Genomic DNA, 26099 nt, shown 5'->3' on the forward strand with positions numbered 1-26099 from the left:
TTGATGTCAACATGTAATAATACCTTAAAAATTAGTGATTGCCTGTCTAATGTCATATCTATTGTTGTAATGTCCCATTCTACCACAAACAACATGCCTTTCAAACCTCGACAGTTTTCTTTGTGAAAAACACGTGGATAAATTAAACAAAGGAACCATGTAACCACCATAGCCCATCTTCATGGCAACGTGGCATGCTTTCAGAGGTTCCAAACACAAATGGGAACTAAATATCTTCCAACCACTGTTGCTATATTTACTTGCTATAAATATGGCAGCTAATAAGGTTGCCCTTCTTAATCTCGATATGAATAGGATATGCTTTCAGTCGCCAGGTATCAAATGATACCGCCACAAGGTTCAATCGGATATCGATCAAAGACCCAAACAACCAGTTCGTTAGTTCAAGATCAATAATACTTTATTTACACACAAGATTAACTTACACATGCAACATAAACACTATGAGCTAAATTACACCTATCACTATGACAACCTGTACTTAACTTCTGGCACCCGGCTTAGGTCAGAGGAACAGTGGCCTTTGTTCGAATCTGGATCTGCTGGGTCTGGAGAAGTAACTGTGGGGTTCAGCTCGGCTCATCCGCATGGTAGCGAGCGTTGAACTTGAACTTGCTTCTGGTCGTGGTGCTGCAGATGGAGTCAGACGTTGCCGGAGCGCCAGGTCCAAAAGAGACCGAACACATGGCAGTGTCTCTCTTCATCCTTGGGGGGTTTCGCACTCTATTGGGCGGTCCTCAGGTTTGGACCCAATAATTCGTCAGTCCTCGATCACTGCCTTCGAGCCGAGCCAATAAAGGGGAGGGTGCCTTGATGGCTGGGCGTGTCCTGAGCGGTCATTGACCTTGGCTGTTTATGCTTCCTGAGTAAAGGGAGTGGCGCCGATGTGTCTGGAATTGTATCGGATACCCGAGTACCAGTTCCTTTGTCTTAAGGAAATGGGTCATTAGCCTTCAAATCGGCTGGGGGTTTCGATCCTGTCTGGTTCTGCTTACAAATATACATTTAGGCTCTGAGCCTGCCTGAATCTTACATTGGCCATATTTACCTTGAGGCTTTGCAAATGTCCATGTGTCTTTGTAAGTGGCCATCCCAGGTGGCTACACCACCAAACACCCTTTCGCTCGGTGATCCTCGTGAAAGTTGAAGCCAGGAATTCACGACATGGCTCAATGATCATCAGCCCACTGGAGGCAAATTTGTGAGACCAACCAGTCCAGCAGGAAGATACCCTCCGCCCATCCCTATTGATCAACTGACAGAATTAACAAAATGCAGCCCTGGATGCAATTGAGAGCAGAACAGCAGAATCCAACCCCTGTAATCAATTGTGAACTTGGTGTGTGAGCATGTGCGATGAAACACAAAATCTCTCCCACACTGAGAGCAGGTGAACGGCCTCTCCCCAGTGAGAACTCGGCAGTGTCTCCATAGTTGGGATGGATCACTGAATATCTCACCTACTCAGAGCAGGTGAACGGCCTCTCCCCAGTGTGAACTCGCTGGTGTGTCCGCAGGGTGGGTAACCGAGAGAATCCTTTCCCACACTGAGAGCAGGTGAATGGCCTCTCCCCAGTGTGAACTCGCTGGTGGCGCCGCAGGTGGGATAACTGAGTGAATCCCTTCCCACACTGAGAGCAGGTGAACGGCTTCTCCCCAGTGTGAACTCGCTCATGTCTCTGCAGGCTGGATAACTGAGTGAATCCCTTCCCACACTGAGAGCAGGTGAACGGCTTCTCCCCAGTGTGAATTCGCTGATGTCTCTGCAGGCTGGATAACTCAGTGAATCCCTTCCCACATTGAGAGCAGGTGAACGGCCTCTCCCCAGTGTGAACTTGCAGATGTTTCTGCAGGGCAGATGAACGTTTGAATCTCTTCCCACACTGAGGGCAAGTGAACGGTCTCTCCCCAGTATGAACTCTCTGGTGTGTCCGCAGTTGGGGCAACTGAGTGAATCCCTTCCCACACTGAGAGCAAGTGAATGGCTTCTCCCCAGTGTGAACTCTCTGGTGTGCCTGCAGGGTAGATGAATGACCGAATCCCTTCCCACACTGAGAGCAGTATAATGGCCACTCCCCAGTGTGAACTCTCTGGTGTGACTGCAGGATGGATAACCGAGTGAATCTCTTCCCACACTGAGAGCAGGTGAACGGCCTCTCCCCAGTGTGAACTCGCCGATGTCTCTGCAGGTCAGAGAATTGAGTGAATCCTTTTCCACACTGAGAGCAGGTGAATGGCCTTTCCCCAGTGTGAATGCGCCGATGAATTTCCAGCACAGACGGTGCTGTGAATCCCTTCCCACAGTCCTCACATTTCCATGGTTTCTCCATGTTTTTGGTCTCCTCGTGTCTGTCCAGTTCGGACAATCATTTGAGGCGTCGTCCACACACAGAACACGTGTAGGGCCTCTTCCCGCTGTGAATGGTGCGATGTTTTTTCAGGCTGTATAACTGGTTAAAGCTCTTTCCACAGTCAGTGCTCTGGAACACTCTCACTCGGGTGTTTTTCCAGTCACACTGATGTTTAAAATCTTTGAAGATGACTGATGAGGCAAACATTTCTCCTTTAGATTCGAAGGCCAATGATATTCAGGTCCCAAGGAATTGAGTGACTGTCAGATCCAGACGACATGTATTAGATTTCTGTCTTTAATTTGTCCTCTTTGAATCTCCTGTTAAAACAATTTACAAAAGACATCACTGTAAGTACAGGATAGAAATTCAGAACAAACAATTCTAGTTTCTCTGGAACTTTCTTTTCTCTTGCATTCCGCAACATCTGTAAATATCCATCCCACACACTCTCCCTCCATTCACTGTATCTAATATTCACCTTCCCAATTCTCCTGAAGGTGCTGATTCAGGCTGATTGACAGATCCATGCTCATTGCTTCCTGCCCTGGACACAGGGACCATAACATATCGGAGCTGCAGTCGGCCATTCGAACCTGCTCAACCATTCAATGAGAGCATTGGCCGATCTACCTCAGCACCATTTTCCCGCACTGTCCCCCATATCCCTCGATAACTTCACTCCCTTGAAACGTTCGCAACCTCTGTCTTGAAAATACTTGATGACTGAGGTTCCACAGTCCTCTGGGGTAGAGAATTCCAAATGCTGACGGGGGAGTGAGGGGAAGCTGTGTTTGGTGGTGGAATCATGCTGGAGTTGGCAGAACTGGCGGAGGATGATTTCTTCAATGCGGAGGCTGGTGGGGTGAAAAGTGAGGACAGTGGGGATTCAGTGGTTCTGGGAGGGAGGAGCGAGGGGGAGGGCAGAGGTGTGGGAGATGGGTCGGACACGGGTGAGAGCCCCGTTGACCACAGTGGGTGGGAAGCCATGGTTAAGGAAGAATGAAGACACGTCAGCAGCACCATTTTGGAAAATGGCATCATCGGAACAGATGTGACGGAGGTGAAGGAACTGAGGGAATGGGATGAAGTCCTTGCAGGATGTGGGACATGAAGTGCTGGAGTCGACGTAGCTGTGGGAGTCGGTAGGTTTGTGATGGATATTAGTGGACAGTCTATCTCAGAAATTGAAACAGAAAGGTCAAGGAAGGAAAGGGAAGTGTTGGAGACAGACCATGTGGAGGTGATAGAGGGGTGCAAACCGAAGCAAAATGAATATATTTTTCCAGGCTTTGCAGAACACCTCCGGTCCATCCGCAAGCAGTTCCCAGACCTTCCTGTTGCTTGCCATTTCAACTCACCGCCCTGCTCTCAGTCCTGATTCACATAAAAGCCAGCGGGGAAATGAGGAAGATGAAACTTGATCCAGAATGCACTGCCTGACAGGCTGGTGGAAGCAGATTCAACACAGGGAGTTGGATAATTAGAAAGGGACTAGTTTTCAGGGTTCATGGGGAAAGGGCATGATAGTGGGACAAAATGAGTACTTCTTTCAAAGAGCCAGCACAGGCATGATGGGCCGAATGGCCTGTGTGGTGAGATTCTGTGATCAAAGATAAATAAATGTGTGTCTGCAATATGTACAGTGATGTCAATAATGTCTGGAATTCCCTTTTCCCCATTTCAGTTGTCTCCCTTTCCTTCCAATTTGATTTTAGACAAGGAGAACAGAAGCAAATGGCTTTCAGTACATTGAGCAGCCCTGATGTCTATTCTCAGCCAGCGTCACACAGAGGGGCAAGGTGTGGATTCTCAGACCAGCGAGTCAAGACAGCCTCTTTAAATGGGCAGTTCCCACAATGTATTCAGTGACCACCCTGGGCGCTCCTGTCCTCCCCAGTCAGCTGGCTCGTGCCAGGGACCCGGGTTTGATTCCCAGCTTGAGTCAGTGTCTGTGCAGAGTCTGCACATTCTCCCAGTGACTGCATGAGTTTCCTCCGGGTGCTCCAGTTTCCTCCCACAAGTCCCGAAAGACGTGCTTGTTATGTGAATTCGACATTCTGAATTCTCCCTCACTGTACCCGAACAGGTGCCGTAGTGTGGCGATTACGGTAATTTTATTGCAGTGATAATGGAAGCCTACTTGTGACACTAATAAAGATTTTTATTATTAGGTGGGATGAAGTATTGAATCTCTTCCCACAGTCAGAGCAGGCAAACGGCCTCTCGTCAGTATGAACTCGCTGGTGTGGCCACAGGCTGGATGGAACACTGAATACCTTTCCCACACAGAGCAGCAGAATGGTCACACCCTGGTGTGACTGTGTCAATGGGTTTCCACTGTAGATGGACAACGAAACCTCGCTGGTGTCTCCGCAGTGTGGATGACCTTCTAAACTTCTTTGTGCAGTGAGAGCAGCTAAACGATCTCTCCCCAGTGTGAATGCACTGGAGCATTTCCATCATTTCTCCATGGTGCGGGTGTGTCCTGCTGTCTCTCAAGGTTAGACAATCAATTGAAGACTCACACAGAATACGTGTATGGTCTCTGCCCGCTGTGAATGGTGCAATGCTTTTTCAGGTTCTTTCCACAAGTCAGTGAACTGGAACACTCTCACTCGGGTGTGTGTCTCGGTCTCTTCCAGTCACACTGATGTTTTAAACCTTTTGAAGCAGACGGAACAATCAAACATTGGTCCTCCTGGATTTAAAAGCCGTTGATATTCAATGAATTGAGTAACGGTCAGATTTTGATATGACATTTAAAAAAAAATTTAGAGTACCCACTTCAGGGGGCAGCACGGTAGCATTGTGGATAGCACAATTGCTTCACAGCTCCAGGGTCCCAGGTTCGATTCCGGCTTGGGTCACTGTCTGTGCGGAGTCTGCACATCCTCCCCGTGTGTGCGTGGGTTTCCTCCGGGTGCTCCGGTTTCCTCCCACAGTCCAAAGATGTGCAGTTTAGGTGGATTGGCCATGATAAATTGCCCTTAGTGTTGGGTGGGATTACTAGGTTATGGGGATAGGGTGGAGGTGTTGACCTTGGGTAGGGTGCTCTTTCCAAGAGCCGGTGCAGGCTCGATGGGCCGAATGGCCTCCTTCTGAACTGTAAATTCTATGAATTCATTTTTTCCAATTAAGGGGCAATTTAGCATGGTCAATCCACCTACCCTGCACATATTACATAGTTTACATAGAATTTACAGTGCAGAAGGAGGCCATTTGGCCCATCGAGTCTGCACCGCCTCCCGGAAAGAGCACCCCACCCAAGGTCAACACCTCCACCCCACCCCCACAACCCAGCAACCCCACCCAACACTAAGGGCAATTTTGGACACTAAGGGCAATTTATCACGGCCAATCCACCTAACTTGCACATCTTTGGACTGTGGGAGGAAACTGGAGCACCCGGAGGAAACCCATGCACACACGGGGAGGACGTGCAGACTCCGCACAGACAGTGACCCAGCCAGGAATCGAACCTGGGACCCTGGAGCTGTGAAGCAATTGTGCTAATCACTATGCTACCGTGCTGCCCGAACATCTTTGGGTTGTGGGGGCGAAACCCACGCAAATACGGGGAGATTCTGCAAACTCCACACAGACAGTGACCCAGAGCTGGGATCGAACCTGGGACCTCGGCACTGTGAGGCAGCAATGCTAACCACTGTGCCACCGTGCTGCCCACTGAAGTTTATATTATTTTAAAATATTTTTATTCAGGTTTTCAAAATTTTATCATTTGTACAACAAAAAAACAGACCCAAACCCCAACGCCTTTCACCCAAACCTCCAAACTGCCCTCCTGCTCTTTGACGGTCACCAGATCCCCAAAATATAACACAAACAAAACCCATCTCTGGTGAACCCCTCAACTGCCCCTCTCAGAGCAAATTTCACCTTCTCTGACTACAAGAACTCCATTAGATCCCCCAGCCATGCCGAGGCCCGGGGGGGGGGGGGGGGCGGGGGGTGAGGAAGCTGGTCTCCACCTCAACAGGTCCTGTCTGCAGGCAATCAACAAGGCGAAGGCTGAAACATCTGCCCACTCACCCTTTTGCAGCTCCAGCAGGTCTGACACCCGAATATGGCCTCCAGGAGACCCGGCTCCAAATCCACGTGCAGAACGTTAGACATGGTGCTGAAAATTGACACCCAAAATTTGTCCAACTTTGGGCAGGACCAGAACATGTGGACTTGATTGGCTGAACCCCTCCCACACCGCTAACAGCTATCCCCCCACCCCCTTGTACAACCGGCCCATCCTCACCTTCATTACACCCTGTGCACAACTTTCAACTGAATCAACCCCAGCCTCACACACGACGTTGAGGTGTTAACCCTCCGCAGCACCTCACACCATAGTCCTCCCTCCAACACCATCCCAAACTCTTCCTCCCACTTGGCCTCCATCCTTTCCATGGACACCCCGTCCTCCTCCATAATCCTACCATAGATCGCCAAAACAACCCACCCCCCACTGACAACAACGAGGGGTACGGTGCCAAATTCCGCACTTGCACGGGCCTGCAATCGACAAGGGGGAAAAGAGATGGAAAGGGGGATAAAAGAAAGTGTTTTACTCAGAGATTGGACAGAGGAGGAAGTTTCAGTCTGTGTGAACGTCAATCTTCATTCAGAGGCAGAGGAAGCAGCAGCTTCCTGGGGAATCTCTCGGCAGCCATCACCACAAATTCCGCACTCTGATTGGCAGGAAGACCCGTGCCCTTCCGATCTTCCTCGGATTCCCATTGGTCTCTGATGGCGCCAGATGGGACGGGAACAAGCCCACGTGGAGAAGGAGGGTCTCCTCCCTCCGGGTAGAGGAGCTGCTGTCCAATCCGCAGCATCGTGTTTCTGTGACCAGTGATATTGCCCCAATAGGAGGCTGAGCTGGGTACGTCCCTCTGAGTCATCCTGACGTCACAATAGAGCTGCCTGAATCAGCCAATAGAGATCATTCTGCTCCACAATGACGTTTCCGGATTCCAGTGAGCAGTCCGACGCGCGGGCGCGGCTGCTCTTGTTCCCCCGACACCTCCTCAGGACAAGGTTTCCAGGCAACCGGCTGCGGCCACAGGGAGAAGCCGCTTGGTGATCTCCGCCACTGAGCATGTTCAAGGTTGAGAAGAAGCTGCGCATGTTCAAGGTGGAGGGAAATCTGCGCATGTTCAAAGTAGAGGAAAAACTGCCCATGTTCAAGGTAGAGGAAAAGCTGCGCATATACGGAAGTGCCCATCCCTGACCTTTCTCCTCAGGTATTGACCAATGGGACCAGTGGGAGGACCGGAAGGACTCTGGTCCTCCAGTCAATCAGAGCGCGTGCTTTGTGTGAATAAAGATTGAGCTTCACACAGATTGAAATGTCCTCTTGACTCCAACATCTGTAAGTAAAACACTTTCTTTTCTCCCCTTTCCATTTCTTTTCTCATTCTGACTTTCAGTTGGTCACTTCCAGCAACTGAAGGGAAAGGAAGTGAATCCAGGGAGGGTGCAGACTCTGGAAAGGTTGGCCCAAGTCTCTCTCTCTTAGAATCACAGACTACAGCACAGATAAGGCCCTTCGGCCAATCAAGTCATCACCGATGCATGAAAAACACCTGACTTGCCTACCAAATGCCATTTGTCAGAGCGTGGCCCAAAGCCTTGAATGTTATGACATGCCAGGTCATTCAGGTACTTTTTAGAAGGATGTGAGGCCTCTTACACCCTCCCAGGCAGTGCATTCGAGACCATGATGTGGAGATGCCAGCGTTGGACTGGGGTAAGCACAGTAAGAAGTCTTGCAACACCAGGTTAAAGTCCAACAGGTGTTTCGAATCACTAGCTTTTGGAGCACAGCTCCTTCATCAGCTGAGTGAAGAGGTGGGTTCCACAACCACATATATAGACAAAGTCAATGATGCAAGACAATACTTTGAACGTAAGTATTTGCAGGCAATTAAGTCTTTACAGGTCCAGATGTAGCGACTGGAGAGAGGGATAATCGCAGGTTAAAGAGGTGTGAATTGTCTCAAGCCATGTCAGTTGGTAGGATTCCACAAGCTCAGGCCAGATGGTGGGGGTGAATGTAATTAGACATGAATCCAAGGTCCCGGTTGAGGCCGTACTCGTGCGTGTGGAACTTGGCTATCAGTTTCTGCTCGGCGATTCTGCGTTGGAGAAGGTTTACCGTAGATCAGAGGCTGAATGCTCTTGACTGCTGAAATGTTCCCCGACTGGAAGGGAACATTCCTCCCTGGCAGTTGTCGCACAAAGTCGTTTCATCCGTTTTCGCAGCATCTACATGGTCTCGCCAATGTACCACGCCTCGGGACATCCTTTCCTGCAGCGTATGAGGTAGACCATGTTGGCCGAGTCGCATGAGTCTGTACCGCGTGCCTGTTGGGTGGTGTTCCCACGTGTAATGATGGTACCCATGTTGGTGATCTGGCACGTCTTGCACAGGTTGCCATAGCAGGGTTGTGTGGTGTCGTGGTCGCTGTTCTCCTGAAGTACCATGACCACCCTCTGGGTAAACAGGTTTTTTCTCAATTCTCCCCTAATAATAATAATCTTTTATTGTCAGAAGTATGAAGCTACTGTGAAAAGCCCTTAGTCACCACATCCCGGCGCCTGTCCGGGTAAGCTGGTATGGGAATTGAACCCGTGCTGCTGGCTTTGTTCTGCATTACAAACCAGCTGTCTAGCCCGCTGAGCTAAACCAGCCCAAAACCTCCTACTCGTAGAATCTCATAGAACTTACAGTGCAGAAGGAGGCCGTTCGGCCCATCGAGTCTGCACCAGCCCTTGAAAAGAGCACCCTACCCAAGCCCACGCCTCCACCCTATGGCCATAACCCCACTTAACCTTTTTGGACACTAAGGGCAATTTATCACGACCAATCCACCGAACCTGCACATCTTTGGAAGGTGCGAGGAAACCTGAGCACCGGAGGAAACCCACGCACACACTGGGGGAACGTGCAGACTCCGCACAGACAGTGACCCAAGCCGGGAATCGAACCCGGGACCCTGGAGCTGTGAAGCAACTGTGCTACCCACTGTGCTACCGTGTTGCCTCATCTTGAACTTGTGTCCACTCTTCAACTAAGGTGAACAGCTGCTCTCTATCCACCCTGTCCATGCCCCTCATAATCTTGTACACCTCGATCAGGTTGTCCCTCAGTCTTCTCTGATTCACTGAAAACAACCCAAGCCTATCCAACCTCTCTTCATAACTTAACCGTTCCATCCCAGGCAACATCCTGGAGAATGGGCTCTGCACCTCCTCTAGTGCACTTCCATCCTTCCTATATAGTGGCGACCAGAATTGCACACAGTACTCCAGCTGTGGCCTCACCAAAGTTCTACACAATACCAACATGACCTCCCTGCTTTTGAAATCTATATCTCGGGTTGAATGGGCCGGTTAAACGATCTTGTGTTCTTGTGCATCTGATGAATTTGAATGCGGACATTGTGTTCTTGCAGAAGACGCACATAAAGGTGGAAAATCAGATGAGGCTAAGGAAGGGGTGGGTGGGGCAGGGATTCCCGTACCAGCTTAGACATGAAGACAAGGGTGATGGCGCTGTTGGTTAATAAGTGAGTGGCTTTTGAGGTGGGGGAACATTGTGGCCGATCCAGGGGGTGGGTATGTGATGGTTAGTGGGAAGTTGGAGGGGATGCCAATGGTCCTGGTGAATGTTTATGCCTGAATTGTGAATATGTGGACTTTGAGGTGGGTGTTTAGGAGCATCCAGGACCTGGACATCCATAGGCTGATTATGGTTTGTGTTGCCGAGGAGGGAGGCGGGGGGGAGGGAGGCGGGGGGGAGGGAGGCGGGGGGGAGGGAGGCGGGGGGGAGGGAGACGGGGTGGGGGAGCGGGGTGGGGGAGGGGGGGGGGTGCGGGGGGGGGTCGCTGAATCAGCACCTTCAGGAAAATTGGAAGGGTGATTATTAGATACAGCAGAGTGAGAATGGAGGGAGAGTGTGTGGGATGGAGATTTACAGTTTTTGGGAATGAGAGAGGAAAGAATGTTCTCTAGGAACTAGAATTGTCTGTTCTGAATTTCTATCCTGTACTGACAGTGATGATTTTTGTAATTTGTTTTTACAGGATATTAGAAAAGGAGGAATTACAGACCGAAATCGCAAAAGTCACATCTCGATCTGACAGTCCTTGGGACCTGAATATCATCGGCCTTTGAATCTAGAAGGAGAAATGTTTGACTAATCTGTCTGCTTGAAAAGACTTTAAACATCAATGTGACTGGGAAAGCACCGAGACACACACACCCGAGTGAGAGTGTTCCAGAGCACTGACTGTGGAAAGAGCTTTAACCAGTTACACAGCCTGAAAAAACGTCACACCATTCACAGCGGGGAGAGACCGTACACGTGTTCTGTGTGTGGATGAGGCTTCAACTGATTGTCCGACCTGGAGAGACACAAGGACACCCAATACATGGGGAAACCGTGGAAATGTGAAGCTTGTGGGAAGAGATTCCGAGTCCGATCGAAGCTGGAGATTCATCAACGCAGTCACACAGGGGAGAGGCCATTTACCTGCTCTGTGTGTGGGAAGGGATTCACTGAATTATCCAGCCTGAAGTCACATGAAAGAGTTCACACTGTGGAGAAGCCGTTTCCCTGCTCTCAGTGTGGGAAGGGATTCAGACATTCATCCACCCTGAAGTCACATCAGCGAATTCATACTGGGGAGAGACCGTTCACCTGCTCTCAATGTGAGAAGAGATTCACTGCGTTATCTAGCTTGAAGTCACACCAACGGGTTCACACTGGGGAGAAGCCATTCACCTGCTATCAGTGTGGGAAGGGATTCAGTCAGGTATCCAACCTGAAGACACACCAGCGAGTTCACACTGGGGAGAAGCTATTCACCTGCTCTCAGTGTGGGAAGGAATTCACTGCGTTATTCAGCCTGAAGTCACATCAGCGAATTCACACTGGGGAGAAGCCATTCACCTGCTCTCAGTGTGGGAAAGGATTTACTCAGTCACCCCACCTGCAGGCACACCAGCGAGTTCACAGTGGGGAGAGACCGTTCCCCTGCTCTCAGTGTGGGAAGGAATTCAGAGATTTATCCACCCTGCGGACACACCAGCGAATTCACACAGGGGAGAGGCCGTTCACCTGCTCTCAGTGTGGGAAGAGATTCGCTCAGTTATCCAGCCTGACGATACACCAGCGGGTTCACACAGGGGAGAGGCCGTTCATCTGTTCTCAGTGTGGGAAGGGATTCAGACATTCATCCACCCTGTGGAGACATGAGCGATTTCACACTGGGGAGAAGCCGTTCACCTGCTCTCAGTGTGGTAATGGATTCACTCAGTTATCCCACTTGAAGAGTCACCAGCGAATTCACACTGGGCAGAAGCCCTTCACCTGCTCTCATTGTGGGAAAGGATTCCGACATTCATCTAACCTGCAGAGACATCAGCGAGTTCACACGGGGAGAGGCCATTCACCTGCTCTGATTAGGGGAGGCATTGAGTGATCTATCTCACTTGCGGAGACACCGGCGAGTTCGCACAGGGGAGAGGCCATTCATCTGCTCTCAATGTGGGAACACATTTTGTGTATCATCACAACTACTGAGACACCAACAAGTTCACAATTGATTGCAGGGATTGAATTCTGCTGTTGTTGTTTCTGCTCTCAATTACATTCAGAACTGCAATTTATTCATCCTGTCAATTGGTCAATACGGCTAGTCTTTCTACTGGAAAGACTGGTCTTGCAACGTTTCCTCCAGTGGGCTGATGCTCTTTGAGCTTTGTTGCGAATACATGGTTTCCAATTTCACAAGGGTCAAGAGTGGAAATGTGTTGGAAGTTAGAAGATATTTAGTTCCCATTTCTGTTTGGAACCCCCTAAAGCATGCCACGTTGCCATGAAGATGGGCTTTGGTGGTTACATGGTTCTTTGTTTAATTTTTCTGTGTGTTTCTCAAAGAAGGAAACTGTTGAGGTATGAGGGACAGGTTGTCTGTGGTAGGTTGGGAAATTACAATAAAAGGTTAGACAATAAACAGACATTTGCTGGCATTTAAAGATTTATTACATATTTGCAACAAATACACATTCCTTTCAGCAACAAAAATCCACAGGAAAAGTGATGCAGTAATTCTTCCCACCTACTGAGACACCAAAAGGTTCACAATTGATTGCAGGAGTTGGCTTCTGTTATTGTTTCTACTCTCAATTATATCCAGCACTGCCTTTCGTTCATTTTCACAGCTGCTCAGATATAGATTCCTTTAAGAAACAAAAATCCAACAGGAATGGTGGTGCAACCGTAGCGAACAAGAAAAGTTACAGATTCCATTAGATCCAAGGAAGAGGCTCATAAAGTGGCAAAAATAGTCGTGAGCCTGAGGATTGGGAACTAGTTTTAGAATTTAGCAAAGGAGGATCAAGAAACTGATAAAGAGAAAATAGAATATGAGAGCAAACTGGGGAGAACTGGAAAAGCTCCTATAGGAATGTGAAAAGGAAAAGATTAGCAAAGACCAATGTGTGTCCATTCCAGACAGAGACAGGAGAGTTTATAATGGGGAATTAGGAAATGGCAGAGAAACTAAACAATGTGTGTCTGTCTTCATGGAGGAAGATACAGAAATTCTCCCCAAAACATGAGAACACCAAGAGGTTCTCACAATTGTGAGCATGAGTGAAAAAGTAGTACTGGAGAATGTAATTGGATTAAAAATTAATAAATCCCCAAAAGCTGATGCAGCATGGGTTCACAAAGGGTAGGTCGTGTCTGACTAATTTGGTAGAATTTTTTGAGGCCGTTACCAGTGCAGTAGATAACGGGGAGCCAATGGATGTGGTATATCTGGATTTCCAGAAAGCTTTTGACAAGGTGCCACACAAAAGGTTGCTGCATAAACTAAAGATGCATGGCATTGAGGTAAAGTGGTAGCATGGGTAGAGGATTGGTTAACTAACAGAAAGCAGAGAGTGGGGATAAATGGGTGTTTCTCTGGTTGGCAACCTGTAACTAGTGGGGTCCCTCAAGGATCAGTGTTGGGCCCGCAGTTGTTCACAATTTACATGGACGATTTGGAGTTGGGGACCAAGTACAATGTGTCAAAGTTTGCAGACGACACTAAGATGAGTGGTAAAGCAAAAGGTGCAGAGGATACCGGAAGTCTGCAGAAGGATTTGGATAAGTTAGGTGAATGGGCTAGGGTCTGGCAGATGGAATTCAATGTTGCCAAGTGTGAGGCTATCCATTTTGGGAGGAATAACAGCAGAATGGATTATTATTTAAACGGTAAGATGTTAAAACATGCTGCTGTGCAGAGGGACCTGGGTGTGCTGGTGCACGAGTCGCAAAAAGTTGGTGTGCAGGTGCAACAGGAGATTAAGAAGGCTAATCGAGTTTTGTCTTTCATTGCTAGAGGGATGGAGTTCAAGACTAGTGAGGTTATGCTGCAATTGTATAGGGTGTTGGTGAGGCCGCATCTGGAGTATTGTGTTCAGTTTTGGTCTCCTTACCTGAGAAAGGACATATTGGCACTGTAGGGAGTGCAGAGGAGATTCACTAGGTTGATCCCAGAGTTGAGGGGATTAGATTATGACGAGAGGTTGAGTAGACTGGGACTGTACTCATTGGAGTTAAGAAGGATGCGGGGGGGGGAATCTTATTGAGACAGAGCAAATTATGAAGGGAATAGGTAGGATAGATGCGGGCAGGTTGTTTCCACTGGTCGGGGAAAGCAGAACTAGGGGGCAGAGCCTCAAAATAAGGGGAAGTAGATTTAGGACGGAGTGTAGGAGGAACTTCTTCACCCAAAGGGTTGTGAATCTCTGGAATTCCTTGCCCAGTGAAGCAGTTGAGGCTCCTTCTTTAAACATTTTTAAGAAAAAGATGGATGCCTTTCTAAAGAATAAAGGGATTCGGGAATATGGTGTATGGGCCAGAGAGTGGAGCTGAGTCCACAAAAATCAGCCATGATCTCATCAAATGGAGGAGCAGGCTCGAGGGGCCAGATGGCCTACTCCTGTTCCTAATTCTTATGAATCCGACCAAGGTTCCCATTTTACGGGACGTGTCATGCAGAACGTCCTCATGATATTTGGCATCACCCAAAAATTCCACATAGCATACCACCCACGTGGTATCATGGAGGGCATGAATCGGACCCTAAAAACCACCCTCAGAAAAATGGTCCAGCAGAACAACAGCACTTGGGACTCAGTCCTCCCTTTTGTGCTGATGTTTTTGCGTAACACTATTTCTACCTCCAGAGGTTACACACCACACACCCTCCTGACCGGACGCCCCATGCAAGGCACAGAATATTTGTTAGGTTTGGACCTGACCAGCCCCGAAATGACGGCCCTCACACACGAGAAAGCCGTGGAGCAATTAGTTGCAAATGTTAAAACGGCTCAGCTAGCAGCCGCAGTAAAATTGGGCACCAGAAAGAAACAGCAAGGCTTGTTTCGACAAGACAGTGCATGCGACTGAGTATAGTATCTGACAGCAAGTGATGCTTTCTGTATATATCCCCAGCACATTCTTGTCACCAAAATACTCGGGTCCGTATTACATTGCGGATAAAGTAAGCCCTTCCGTTTACAAAATAAAGTACCCCAATGGTAAGACTGCGTGGTTTCATATAAACCAGCTGAAGGCTTATGGAACACAGTCGAACCACGCACACCACGTCATGCTTGACGCAGCACACCACACCCCGCCCACAGCCAACATAACCCTACCAACCCCCACCACGACCAGCCCAGCCACGACTCGACCTCGACTCCATCCCCGAAATATACACTCCGCCCCGGAACGCCCACAGACTGCAGCAGCAGAGACAGCGACTGTGGCTTGGACGATAGCCACAGCACGCCTCCCTACTATCCCCATGCACCAGGACCCACAACTAGCGACTCCGACTTCGATCCAAGTGATCCCTTCCTGATCACTTTCCTGAACAAGTCCCACCACCGAACCACACTGATGACCCCGCTTTTGTCCCCACACAACTAGACACCAATTAGTGGCACCGAGACAACTCATACCGACTCGTCCGCAACGACGAGAGTGACCCCACCTCACACCTTGCAGCCCTTTCAGCCCTAATCCACTCCAGAGTTTGGCACCCGGGAGAAGAGGACGACCTTGGGTCTGACTCCCAAACCGCCAACCCCTTTGCGACCCTGTTCGCAACCGAGAACTGAGGTGCCCAGATGATGTTTTAAAGGAACCGCTTGGGAGGAGTGTTGCCCTTTCTGATGGGACCTGCAGAATGTTTATGGTGTTTGTAAGTTTGTTCAATGTTGTATGTCCGACAGGAGAATTTTTCTCACTGCCACACGCCTATTCGGCCGAAACCTCTGAGAACTTGCCTTCAGAGACTAACCATTGCCAGACGCCAATTCACCTGAAACCTCTGAGGACTTACCCACAGAGACCCACCGTTGCCAGACACTTGTTCAGAGGAACTAGCTTGTCTGCAGACACTTGTTCGTGTACCAGGCGCCCGATCGTAACTGCCCTTCTGGTTCGAAGGATAGAACCACTACGGCAGCCCCACCACGATGACTACATTTTTGCCCGTTCTTGTCGGTTGCTCAGGCAGTGGAGAAACGGCTTGAGACCCGCCCTCCCTGGAAACCCCCCGCTGGTCAACTACGCTCGGGTAGGAGAGATACGGCATTGGTAGCCATCCTACCCGGGGACTCCATCCAAATCGTACCCGTCGCGGCCCATACGCACCTCATTTTGGCATTTTTCAGTTCAAAGGGTTTTGTTTGTTTAGGCAACCTTTAGGTTGCCAGCCATCTGCTATTTACATCCTGGAACATTTGGATGCTAAATCAGCACTGGTTCATCATTGGGAAGTGTGTCTTCTCCTAAAATTTTTTTTTTTTTTAAATGAGGGAGTCACACATAGTGACCAATTATAAAGGGAATAATTGGCACAAAAGGACAGACACACTAGCATACCAGATATTAAACAAAGATAGTTACAGACACTATGCTTGTTTCTACAGAACTCCAGAAGCTCCAGGATCGGAGAAAACAAAGAAAGAAAAGGAAAGAGACCAGCCATGAGGACTTCCTTCATATGGATCAACATAATGTTATTGGACATTTGGTTGCGCGTGACCGTGAACCCCATGACTTCAAACCCCCCCCCAGCCGTTAATGTTTCATTGCCCTGCAGTACCCAGAGCCCAGTCACCAGTGACACTACATCTTCTTGGTGTGCCAGGTTCATAACCTGGTACTCCCTGTCCTATGTGATCGAAACACTATTAGCGTTGGTGATGCTCTGCTGTGTAGTGCAGACTATGCGTCTACGAAAATAAAGAAGGATAACCTACCGCGCTCGAACCCCGGTATATAGGATCAGATCCCTTATGTTCGGTTACGACCAGACCCCCGACCCCCGCGATCTATTATAAAATAATAAAGTGCATTCACTTGCGTTTATTGTTGTTGTAAATAAAGAGATGTGAAAAACGTTTTCATGAGCAAAAATTGTATGATCCTGAGCTTGACTGCCAAGCCAGGAAAGACTGTCTGAAATGCTATGATTTTGTTGTATGATTGAGGAAGGTAGGATAATGGAATGTTTAAGCGAGTGTAGTATATTAAGGATAAGTTAGAGGTTCCAAGTTTGTTGTTTTGTAATGCATGTCCCTGTCTGACATAGCGCCCTTAGAATTGTTAGTTAAAAAATTTTGTGCATAGATATGGTCAGTGCAGAGGCCATGAAGGAAGTGTCCCCCCCCCCCCCCCCCCCCCGGGTCAGGGAATGGAAAGTAACATAATGATGTGATCCTTCACGCTTCGCGTTAGGATCACAAGGAGGAAATGTAGCCAGTTAAAATGGCTAACTCCCGATTAGAATGGCGAAACCCCGATTTAAAATGGCAAACGGAAGAGGCTGATGGGAAAATCAGCCAACAGGACTAAAACAAACAGCTGCAGGTAAAACTGTGGATTCGCCTCTGGGGAGGCCAGACAGAATCGATACCTGCAGCCATCAGCATAACAACACACCAGCCATCTGAATATGAATTAGCAATCCCCGGGAACAATGTGCAACAAATTAGACACAAAGCCAACCCAGACTTTTCGGCGCCAGCAGGAGCCTACACAAAGAGAGGTGAACGACCACCCCAAAACCGCCCATTGATCAAGGAATCGCTCCAGCATTGGAGAACATCGAACCAAGTGATTGGGACAAAGTCTAATCACTTGGAACCAGGTACAGGGTCCGCCCCGAAAGGTGGGAAGCCTCTGGGGACTATAAGAATAGAGTCCAAGTTCAAATCGATCTCTCTGCACCCTTCTTCTCTCTCCAGCCTTCGAGACCCTTCTGCTGACCTTCTGCAACAGCTGCTAAAATGGTAAGTCTTACTTCAATGCTCGCTACGAGATAGGCGCTCCTGGCTATCGACCTGTACCAGCTTTGAATCCCGCAGGCTCAGAACCCATACGAAAGGCCATTCGTTTCCCTGACCTGGTGGGCCATTCCCAAAGTTAAGTATTGGCCTGTTAGTTGTAGGAAGTAGCTTAGAAGTAGAATTAACGTATAAGTATTTACTGTATATAATAAATGTGCGTTGATTTAACTCTTACTAAGCGGTGTGTTGGATTATTGATCATTACTCGGACTTGAAGCTCGTGGCGGTATCAGAAAGATACCTGGCGACTCAAGAGCAAAGATGATAGAACAAGAGCAATTAAACTAAGGCTAAAACGAGCAACAATTGTCCTCTGCTCGCTTTTAAAGGCTTCCCATTCCTCTGGCTTCCCACTAATGCTCGCCACTTCGTAAGCTTTTTCTTTCGTTTTTATGCTGTCCTTGACATCCCTCATCAGCTATGGATGCCTTGTCCTCCCCTTAGCATATATTCTGCTCCTTGGGATGAATTTCTGTTGTGCCTGCCTAATAACCCCCCAAAACACCTGCCCTGCTAGGCTCCTTTTCCAATCAACTCCGGCTAGCTCCTCCCTCATGTCTTTGTAGTTACCTTTATTTCATTGTAATAAAATACGGTGAATGGCCTCCTGCACTGTAGGGATTTGAGAATCCCAAAATTATTGCACAGCACTTAGAAAACAGTGGCAGGATTGGGCAGAGTCAGCATGGATTTATGAAAGGGAAAATCATGCTTGACAAATCGGCTGGAATTCAGCAAAATGAGGGAAATGTTGACGCGGAGCTGGGTTCGATTCCCGGGCAGGGAATGATGCTTTATTGTTGTCCAGCAAACCGTTCAACGAAGCTGAATCGCAGTTTCACAGAAAAGAGCTCTGCCAGAATCAGTTAAGTGAGATTTGGTTGTTTCACATCAGAGCTGAAAAAGTCCAAGTGCAGCAGGTCGGGAACAAGTACAGATGCTGGAAGAGACGGAGAGATGTTGACTTCAGCCAAAATTTGGGTGGTAATTGGCCAGATGTTATTGCTCACGAAATACAAGTATCTCCCAGATCTGGGTGCAAATCTCGGGCGTGGCATCAGGAAAATTTCTCACTCAAATTATTCAGTGCATTGAGGTCTCAGGAGCTGAATACAACGAAAGAAACATAAGTCATTTAGGGATTGTGTAAATGCGGCGCGGAGGTTAAGTGAGCGGGGTATAATCTACCTGCATGTTTCTGATCCTGTGCTCGGTGTATTGGGAGGTTTGCTCCTGGTTGGAGTGTCCACGGGATGGGCAGTTAGCCGCTGATTGAAGCTGCAGTCCCCGCGTTCTGCTGGCAGCGAGTGAATGGAGAATTAGGGTAAAATCCTGCTGCTTGTCCCTCTCTCACCCACTGTGGAGCCGGGAAAAAAGAATCTCATTCAAAACTTGTGGAAGTGTAAATGTCACAAGGCTGTGAGATGACGTGTTGTGTTAATGTTTAACAACAAATCGGAACGAGGAAGCGTTGCCTCATAATTACAGATGAGTAAGTTTCTTGCTTATGCCCAGTATGAAACAGGGGAGTTTGTGTATGTTAAGCAAACGTGATAGTTTCACGTCAGAAAAAGATCAACAAAAATTCTAATATTGATCAAAACTTAATTGCGAAAAGGATTAATTGTCAATGTTTTGAAAAATTGAAATGAGTTATTTGAAATTACTAATGAATGTCCGCCGGATACGTTTCACAGCAGCCACAGTGATAAGGTTGGTGGGTTTTGGAAATTGGAAGTTACACATGAGCAGCTTTTGGGACTATTTCACCTCACTGTCGATTTCATGTTACATCGAACAACAATCGGTGTTGTGATTGGCTTAAGATGTCACTTGTGTTCATTTTAAACATGCAATATTGTATACTTCTAATGAAAACTCGGCCAAAATAAAAGGTGAATGATATACTGTAATCCCGGGTTAAAATTTTCCGTGTCAGTTTCCCGGGTGGTCTAGTGGTTAGGATTCGGCGCTTTTACCGCCGCGGGTTCGATTCCCGGTCAGGGAATGATGAATTATTGTTGTCCAGCAAAATGTTCAATGAAGCTGAATCGCAGTTTCACAGAAAAGAGCTGTGCCAGAATCAGTTCAGTGACATTTGTTGTTTGACATCAGAGCTGAAAAAGTCACAAGTGCAGCAGGTGGAGAACAAAGACAGAGGCAGGAAGAAACGGACAGTGATTGGCTGCAAGGTGAGAGAGATTATGAAGCTAGGGAAAATTTGAGTGGTATTGGGCCAGATTTTGATGCTCACACAGACACAATAAACGCCCCCCCCCCCCCTCCCCCCCCCCCCGCGATCAGGGTCCGAATCTCGGGCGTGATGACAAGAAAACTTCGAACTCAAATTATTCAGTCCATTGAGGTCACAGGAGCTGAATACAACAGAAGATGCTCAAAGGAAATGATGCTCGGAGGTTAAGTGAGCGGGGTATAATCTACCTGCATGTTTCTGAGCCTGTGCTCGGTGTATTGGGAGCTTTGCTCCTGGTTGGAGTGTCCCCGGGATGGGCAGTAACCCGCTGATTGAAGCTGCAGTCTATCTGCTGGCAGCGGGTGAATTGAGAGTGTGGGTAAAATCCTGCTGCTTGTCCCTCTCTCGCCCACTGTGGAGCCGGGGAAGAGAGAAACACATTCCAAACTTGTGGAAGTATAAATGTCACAAGGCTGTGAGATGACGTGTTGTGTTAATGTTTAACAACAAATCGGAACGAGGAAGCTTTGCCTCATAATTACAGATGAGTAAGTTTTAATGTTCCTGCCCTGTCTGGAACAGGGGAGTTTGTTTATGTTCAGCAAACGTGATAGTTTCACTTCAGAAAAAGATCAACATAAACTGGAAACTTCAAATTTATCAAAACTTAATTGCGACAAAAAATGTTTTTAACAATTGAAATGAGTTATTTCTATTTACTGATGAATGTTTGCCGGATGTTGCGTTGTAAGTTTCACAGGAGCCACAGTGATCAAGTTGGTGGGTTTTGGAAATTGGAAGTTACACATGAGCAGCTTGTTGGGCTATTTCACCTCACTGTCGATTTCATGTTTCAGCGACAGCAATTGGTGTTGTGATTAGCTAAAGATGTCACTTCTGTTCATTCTAAACATGTAATTTTGTATATTTCTAATTAAAACTGGGAAATAAGAATGAAAGGCGAATGATATACTGTCAGACGGGTTAAAAACCTGGTTGTCAGTTTCCCTGGTGGTCTAGTGGTTAGAATTCGGCGCTCTCACCGCCGCGGCCCGGGTTCAATTCCCGGTCAGGCAATGATGCTTTATTGTTGTCCACCAAACCGTTCAACGAAGCTGAATCGCAGTTTCACAGAAAAGAGCTCTGCCAGAATCAGTTAAGTGACATTTGTCGTTTCACATCAGAGCTGAAAAAGTCGAGAACAAATACAGAGGCAGGAAGAAACGGTCAGTGATTGGCTGCAATGTGAGAGAGATGTTGACGCAAGTGCAGATCTGCGTGGTATTGGGCCAGATAATATTGCTCTCACAGACAGAAATATCTCCCCGATCTCGGTGCAAATCTCCAACGTGATGACAAGAAAACTTCTCACTGAAATTATTCAGTCCATTGAGGTCACAGGATCTGAATACACCGAAAGAAGCTCAAAGGATGTTCCACTGACTGAGGGATTGTGTAAATGCTGCTCGGAGGTTAAGTGAGCGGGGTATAATCTACCTGCATGTTTCTGAGCCTGTGCTCGGTGTATTGGGAGCTTTGCTCCTGGTTGGAGTGTCCCCGGGATGGGCAGTAACCCGCTGATTGAAGCTGCAGTCCCAGCGTTCGGGTAAAATCCTGCTGCTTGTCCCTCTCTCACCCACTGTAGAGCCAGGCAATAAATAATCTCATTGAAAACTTGTGGAAGTGTAAATGTCACATGGCTGTGAGATGACGTGTTGTGTTAATGTTTAACAACATATCGGAACCAGGAAGCTTTGCTCATAGTTACAGATGAGTACTTATTAATATTCCTGCCCAGTGTGAAACAGGAGAGTTTGTGTTTGTTCAGCAAACGTGATAGTTTCACTTCAGAAAAAGATCAACATAAACTGGAAACTTCAAATTTTGATCAAAACTTAATTGCGACAAAAAATGTTTTTAACAATTGAAATGAGTTATTTCTATTTACTGATGAATGCCTGCCGGATGTTGTGTTGTAAGTTTCACAGGAGCCACAGTGATCAAGTTGGTGGGTTTTGGAAATTGGAAGTTACACATGAGCAACTTGTTGGGCTATTTCACCTCACTGTCGATTTCATGTTCCAGCGAACAACAATCGGTGTTGTGATTAGCTAAAGATGTCACTTGTGTTCATTTTAAACATGTAATTTTGTATACTTCTAATGAAAACTCGGAAATCCAAATAAAAGGTGAGTGATATACCGTCAACCCGGGTTACAACTTTTGTCGTTAGTTTCCCTGGTGGTCTAGTGGTTAGGATTCGGCGCTTTCACTGCCGCGGCCCGGGTTCGATTCCCGGTCAGGGAATGATGAGTTATTGTTGCCCAGCAAAATATTCAATGAAGCTGAATCGCAGTTTCACAGAAAAGAGCTGTGCCAGAATCAGTTCAGTGACATTTGTTGTTTCACATCAGAGCTGAAAAAGGTCACAAGTGCAGCAGGTGGAGAACAAAGACAGAGGCAGGAAGAAACGGACAGTGATTGGCTGCAAAGTGAGAGAGATTATGAAGCAAGCGAAAATTTGAGTGGTATTGGGCCAGATTTTGATGCTCACAAAGACACAGTAATCGCCCCCGCCCCCCCCCACACCCCCAATCAGGGTCCGAATTTCGGGCGTGATGACAAGAAAACTTCGAACTCAAATTATTCAGTCCATTGAGGTTACAGGAGCTGAATACAACAGAAGAAGCTCAAAGGAAATGATACTCACTGAGGGATTGTGTAAATGCTGCTCGGAGGTTAAGTGAGCGGGGTATAATCTACCTGCATGTTTCTGAGCCTGTGCTCGGTGTATTGAGAGCTTTGCTCCTGGTTGGAGTGTACCCGGGATGGGCAGTAACCCGCTGATTGAAGCTGCAGTCCCCGCGTTCGGGTAAAATCCTGCTGCTTGTCCCTCTCTCACCCACTGTGGAGCCGGGGAAGAAAGAATCTCATTCAAAACTTGTGGAACTGTAAATGTCACATGGCTGTGAGATGACGTGTTGTGTTAATGTTTAACAACATATCGGAACCAGGAAGCTTTCCTCATAGTTACAGATGAGTACTTTTTAATATTCCTGCCCAGTGTGAAACAGGAGAGTTTGTGTTTGTTCCGCAAACGTGTGATACTTCCAGTTCAGAATAAGAACATCAAAAATTGGAAACTATTCTAATTTTGATCAAAACTTAATTGCGAAAAGGATTAATTATGTTTTCAAAAAGTAAAATGAGTTATTTGAAATGACGAATGAATGTACGCCGGATGACGTGTTGTCAGTTTCACAGGGGCCACAGTGATAAGGTTGGTGGGTTTAGGAAATTGGAAGTTACACATGAGCAGCTTTTGGGACTATTTCACCTCACTGTCGATTTCATGTTACAGCGAACAACAATCGGTGTTGTGATTGGCTGAAGATGTCACTTGTGTTCATTTTAAACATGTAATTTTGTATACTTCTAATGAAAACTCGGAAATCAAAATAAAAGGCGAGTAATATACTGTCAACCCGGGTTACAACTTTTATCGTTAGTTTCCCTGGTGGTCTAGTGGTTAGGATTCGGCGCTTTCACCGCCGTGGCCCGGGTTCGATTCCCGGTCAGGGAATGATGAATTATTGTTGCCCAGCAAACCGTTCAACGAAGCTGAATCGCAGTTTCACATCAGAGATTTGTCGTTTCACATCAGAGCTGAAAAAGTCACAAGTGCAGCAGGTCGAGAACAAATACAGAGGCAGGAAGAAACGGTCAGTGATTGGCTGCAATGCAAGTAAGAGAGATGTTGACGCAAGCGCAAATCTGCGTGGTATTGGGCCAGATGTTATTGCTCTCACAGACAGAAATATCTCCCCGATCTCGGTGCAAATCTCCAACGTGATGACAAGAAAACTTCGAACTGAAATTATTCAGTCCATTGAGGTCACAGGAGCTGAATACACCTAAAGAAGCTCAAAGGAAATGGGGGGAGCAGATACGTGGAGATTTAGCCGGCCGGCAGGAGGGAGTTCTCGTACTCCTCCCACGTCCAAAGGTGTACTCACGAATTTACTACTTTGTTGTGAGTCTGGACCTGCTGGCCGGAATGGTGGGGGCAGAATATTCGGCAATTGCCAGATCGGACCATGCTCCGCACTGGGTAGACCAGCAGTTTTGTAAGGACAGCTTTCAGCACCCACCATGGAGGCTGGAAGTTGGACTATTTGCGGACGAGGCGGTGTATGAGAAGCTGGTGAAATGCATGCAGAATTACCTGCAGGTGAACAATACTGGAGAAGTCTCAGCAGCGGGAGGCACTGAAGGTAGTGGTGAGAGGGGAGCTGATTTCAACCCGGGTGTACAGGGACAGGACAGATAGGGCTGAGACGGACCGACTCATTAAGGAAATTCTACGGACGGACAGGAGTTACGCGGAATCCCCGAGGCCAGAGTTACTCAGGAAACGACAGAGGCTGCAGGCCGAATTTGGGGTGCTGACTACAGGTAAGGCTGTAGAGCAGCTTAGAAAGGTAACGGTGATTTATGAGCATGGGGAGAAGGCCAGTAGAATGCTTGCACAGCAACTGAGGAAGAGGGAAGCGGCTAGGGAAATAGGGAGGGTAGTGGATGGGGTAGGTAATCTAGTGGGTGTTCCAGCAGGGCTGAACAAGGTCTTTAGGGACTTTTGTAGGAACCTGTACACTTCGGAACCACCCGGGGGAATGAGGCGATTCCTGGACGGACTGACCGTCCCAAGAGTGGGGAGACGTTGGTGGACGGACTGGGGGCCCTGGTCAGGATCGAAGAGGTATTGGGGGCCAGAAGGTCATGCAATTGGGTAAAGCTCCGGGACCGGGCGGGTATCCGGAGGAGTTTTACAAAACATTTGCTGGGATAGTGGGGCCGGTGCTGGTCAGGGTCTTTAACAAGGCACAGACAGAGGGAGTTTACCCCCAACGATGTCGCAGGCCACCATCTCACTCATTCTGAAACGGGATAAGGACACGGAGGCCTGTGGGTCATACAGGCCGATCTCTTTGATTAACGTAGATGCCAAGCTACTGGCCAACATTTTGGTGACCAGAGTTGAGGACTGTGTACCGGATGTAACTGTGGAGGACCAAACCGGGTTTGTAAAGGGGAGGCAGCTGGTGGCCAACATAAGAAGGCTGCTCAACGTGATTATGATGCCCCCGAAGAGTAGGGAGGTAGAGATAGTGGTAGCCATGGATGCTGAAAAGGCTTTTGACCGGGTCGAGTGGGATTTTCTGTGGGAGGTACTAGGATGGTTCGGGTTCAGGCGGGGTTCATCGACTGGGTTAGGCTATTGTATCAGGCCCCGGAGGCGAACAGGACAACATCAGACTACTTTAGACTGCACCGTGGGACAAGACAGGGCTACCCTCTCTCCCCACTACTGTTTGTGCTGGCCATAGAGATTGCACCGTAAAATTGCACTGAGATCTTCTAGGGGCTGGAAAGGGCTAGTCCTGGGGGGGGGGGGGGGGGGGGGGGGGGGGGGGCGGAGAAGAGTGGAACATAGAGTCTTGTTATATGCGGATGATCTGCTGTTATATGTATCAGACCCAATGGTGGGGATGGACGGTATTATGGCAACTCTGAGGGAATTTAGCCGGTTCTTCGAATACAAATTGAACATGGCTAAGAGCGAGTTGTTTGTAATTCAGGCGAGGGGGCAGGAGAGTAGGCTGAAGGGGTTGCCGTTCAGGCTGGTGGGGGAAGAGTTTCCGATATTTGGGGATTCAGATGGCACGGGACTGGGACAGGTTGCACAAGCTCAACCTGTCCCAACTGATGGAACGAGTGAGGGAGGAGGTCCGGAGGTGGGATGCGCTCCCGCTGTCATTGGCGGGGAGGGTGCAGACTGTTAAGATGACGATTCTCCCGCGGTTCTTGGCTGATCTTTTGTGGACTCAGCTCCACTTTCCGGCCCGAACACCATAACCCTTAATCCCTTTATTCTTCAAAAAACTATCTATCTTTATCTTAAAAACATTTACTGAAGGTGCCTCTACTGCTTCACTGGGCAAGGAATTCCATAGATTCACAACCCTTTGGGTGAAGAAGTTCCTCCTAAACTCAGTCCTAAATCTACTTCCCCTTATTTTGAGGCTATGCCC

The 26099-nt window shown here is 48.0% G+C and overlaps 2 protein-coding genes and 3 non-coding genes across 5 annotated transcripts in view; 4 read left to right on the forward strand and 1 right to left on the reverse strand.

Moving 5' to 3' along the window:
* Nucleotides 1–399: 399 nt before the first annotated feature.
* On the reverse strand, nucleotides 400–7514 carry LOC140420710 (uncharacterized). Its single transcript, XM_072504709.1, has 2 exons — nucleotides 6956–7514; nucleotides 400–2692 (listed from the first exon to the last, which is right to left on the reverse strand). Exon 2 carries the CDS (start codon nucleotides 2349–2351, stop codon nucleotides 1482–1484), a length of 870 nt encoding a protein of 289 aa, XP_072360810.1. The 5' UTR covers nucleotides 2352–2692; nucleotides 6956–7514; the 3' UTR covers nucleotides 400–1481.
* Nucleotides 7515–7531: 17 nt separating this feature from the next.
* Nucleotides 7532–26099, forward strand: part of LOC140418051 (uncharacterized) — an 80364-nt gene continuing 61796 nt past the window's right edge. The window contains exons 1-2 of the mRNA XM_072501478.1: nucleotides 7532–7758; nucleotides 10475–11872. Of these exons, the coding sequence (XP_072357579.1) occupies nucleotides 10823–11872 (1050 nt within the window). The 5' untranslated portion in view covers nucleotides 7532–7758; nucleotides 10475–10822. The remainder of the gene's footprint in view (nucleotides 7759–10474; nucleotides 11873–26099) is intronic.
* On the forward strand, nucleotides 21013–21084 carry trnae-cuc (transfer RNA glutamic acid (anticodon CUC)). The gene has a single exon. It is a non-coding gene; the product is annotated as a tRNA-Glu (tRNA).
* On the forward strand, nucleotides 22243–22314 carry trnae-uuc (transfer RNA glutamic acid (anticodon UUC)). Its single transcript has one exon. It is a non-coding gene; the product is annotated as a tRNA-Glu (tRNA).
* On the forward strand, nucleotides 23519–23590 carry trnae-uuc (transfer RNA glutamic acid (anticodon UUC)). The gene has a single exon. It is a non-coding gene; the product is annotated as a tRNA-Glu (tRNA).

Source organism: Scyliorhinus torazame, chromosome 5 (genome assembly GCF_047496885.1).
Source record: "Scyliorhinus torazame isolate Kashiwa2021f chromosome 5, sScyTor2.1, whole genome shotgun sequence".
Classification (NCBI taxonomy): domain Eukaryota; kingdom Metazoa; phylum Chordata; class Chondrichthyes; order Carcharhiniformes; family Scyliorhinidae; genus Scyliorhinus; species Scyliorhinus torazame.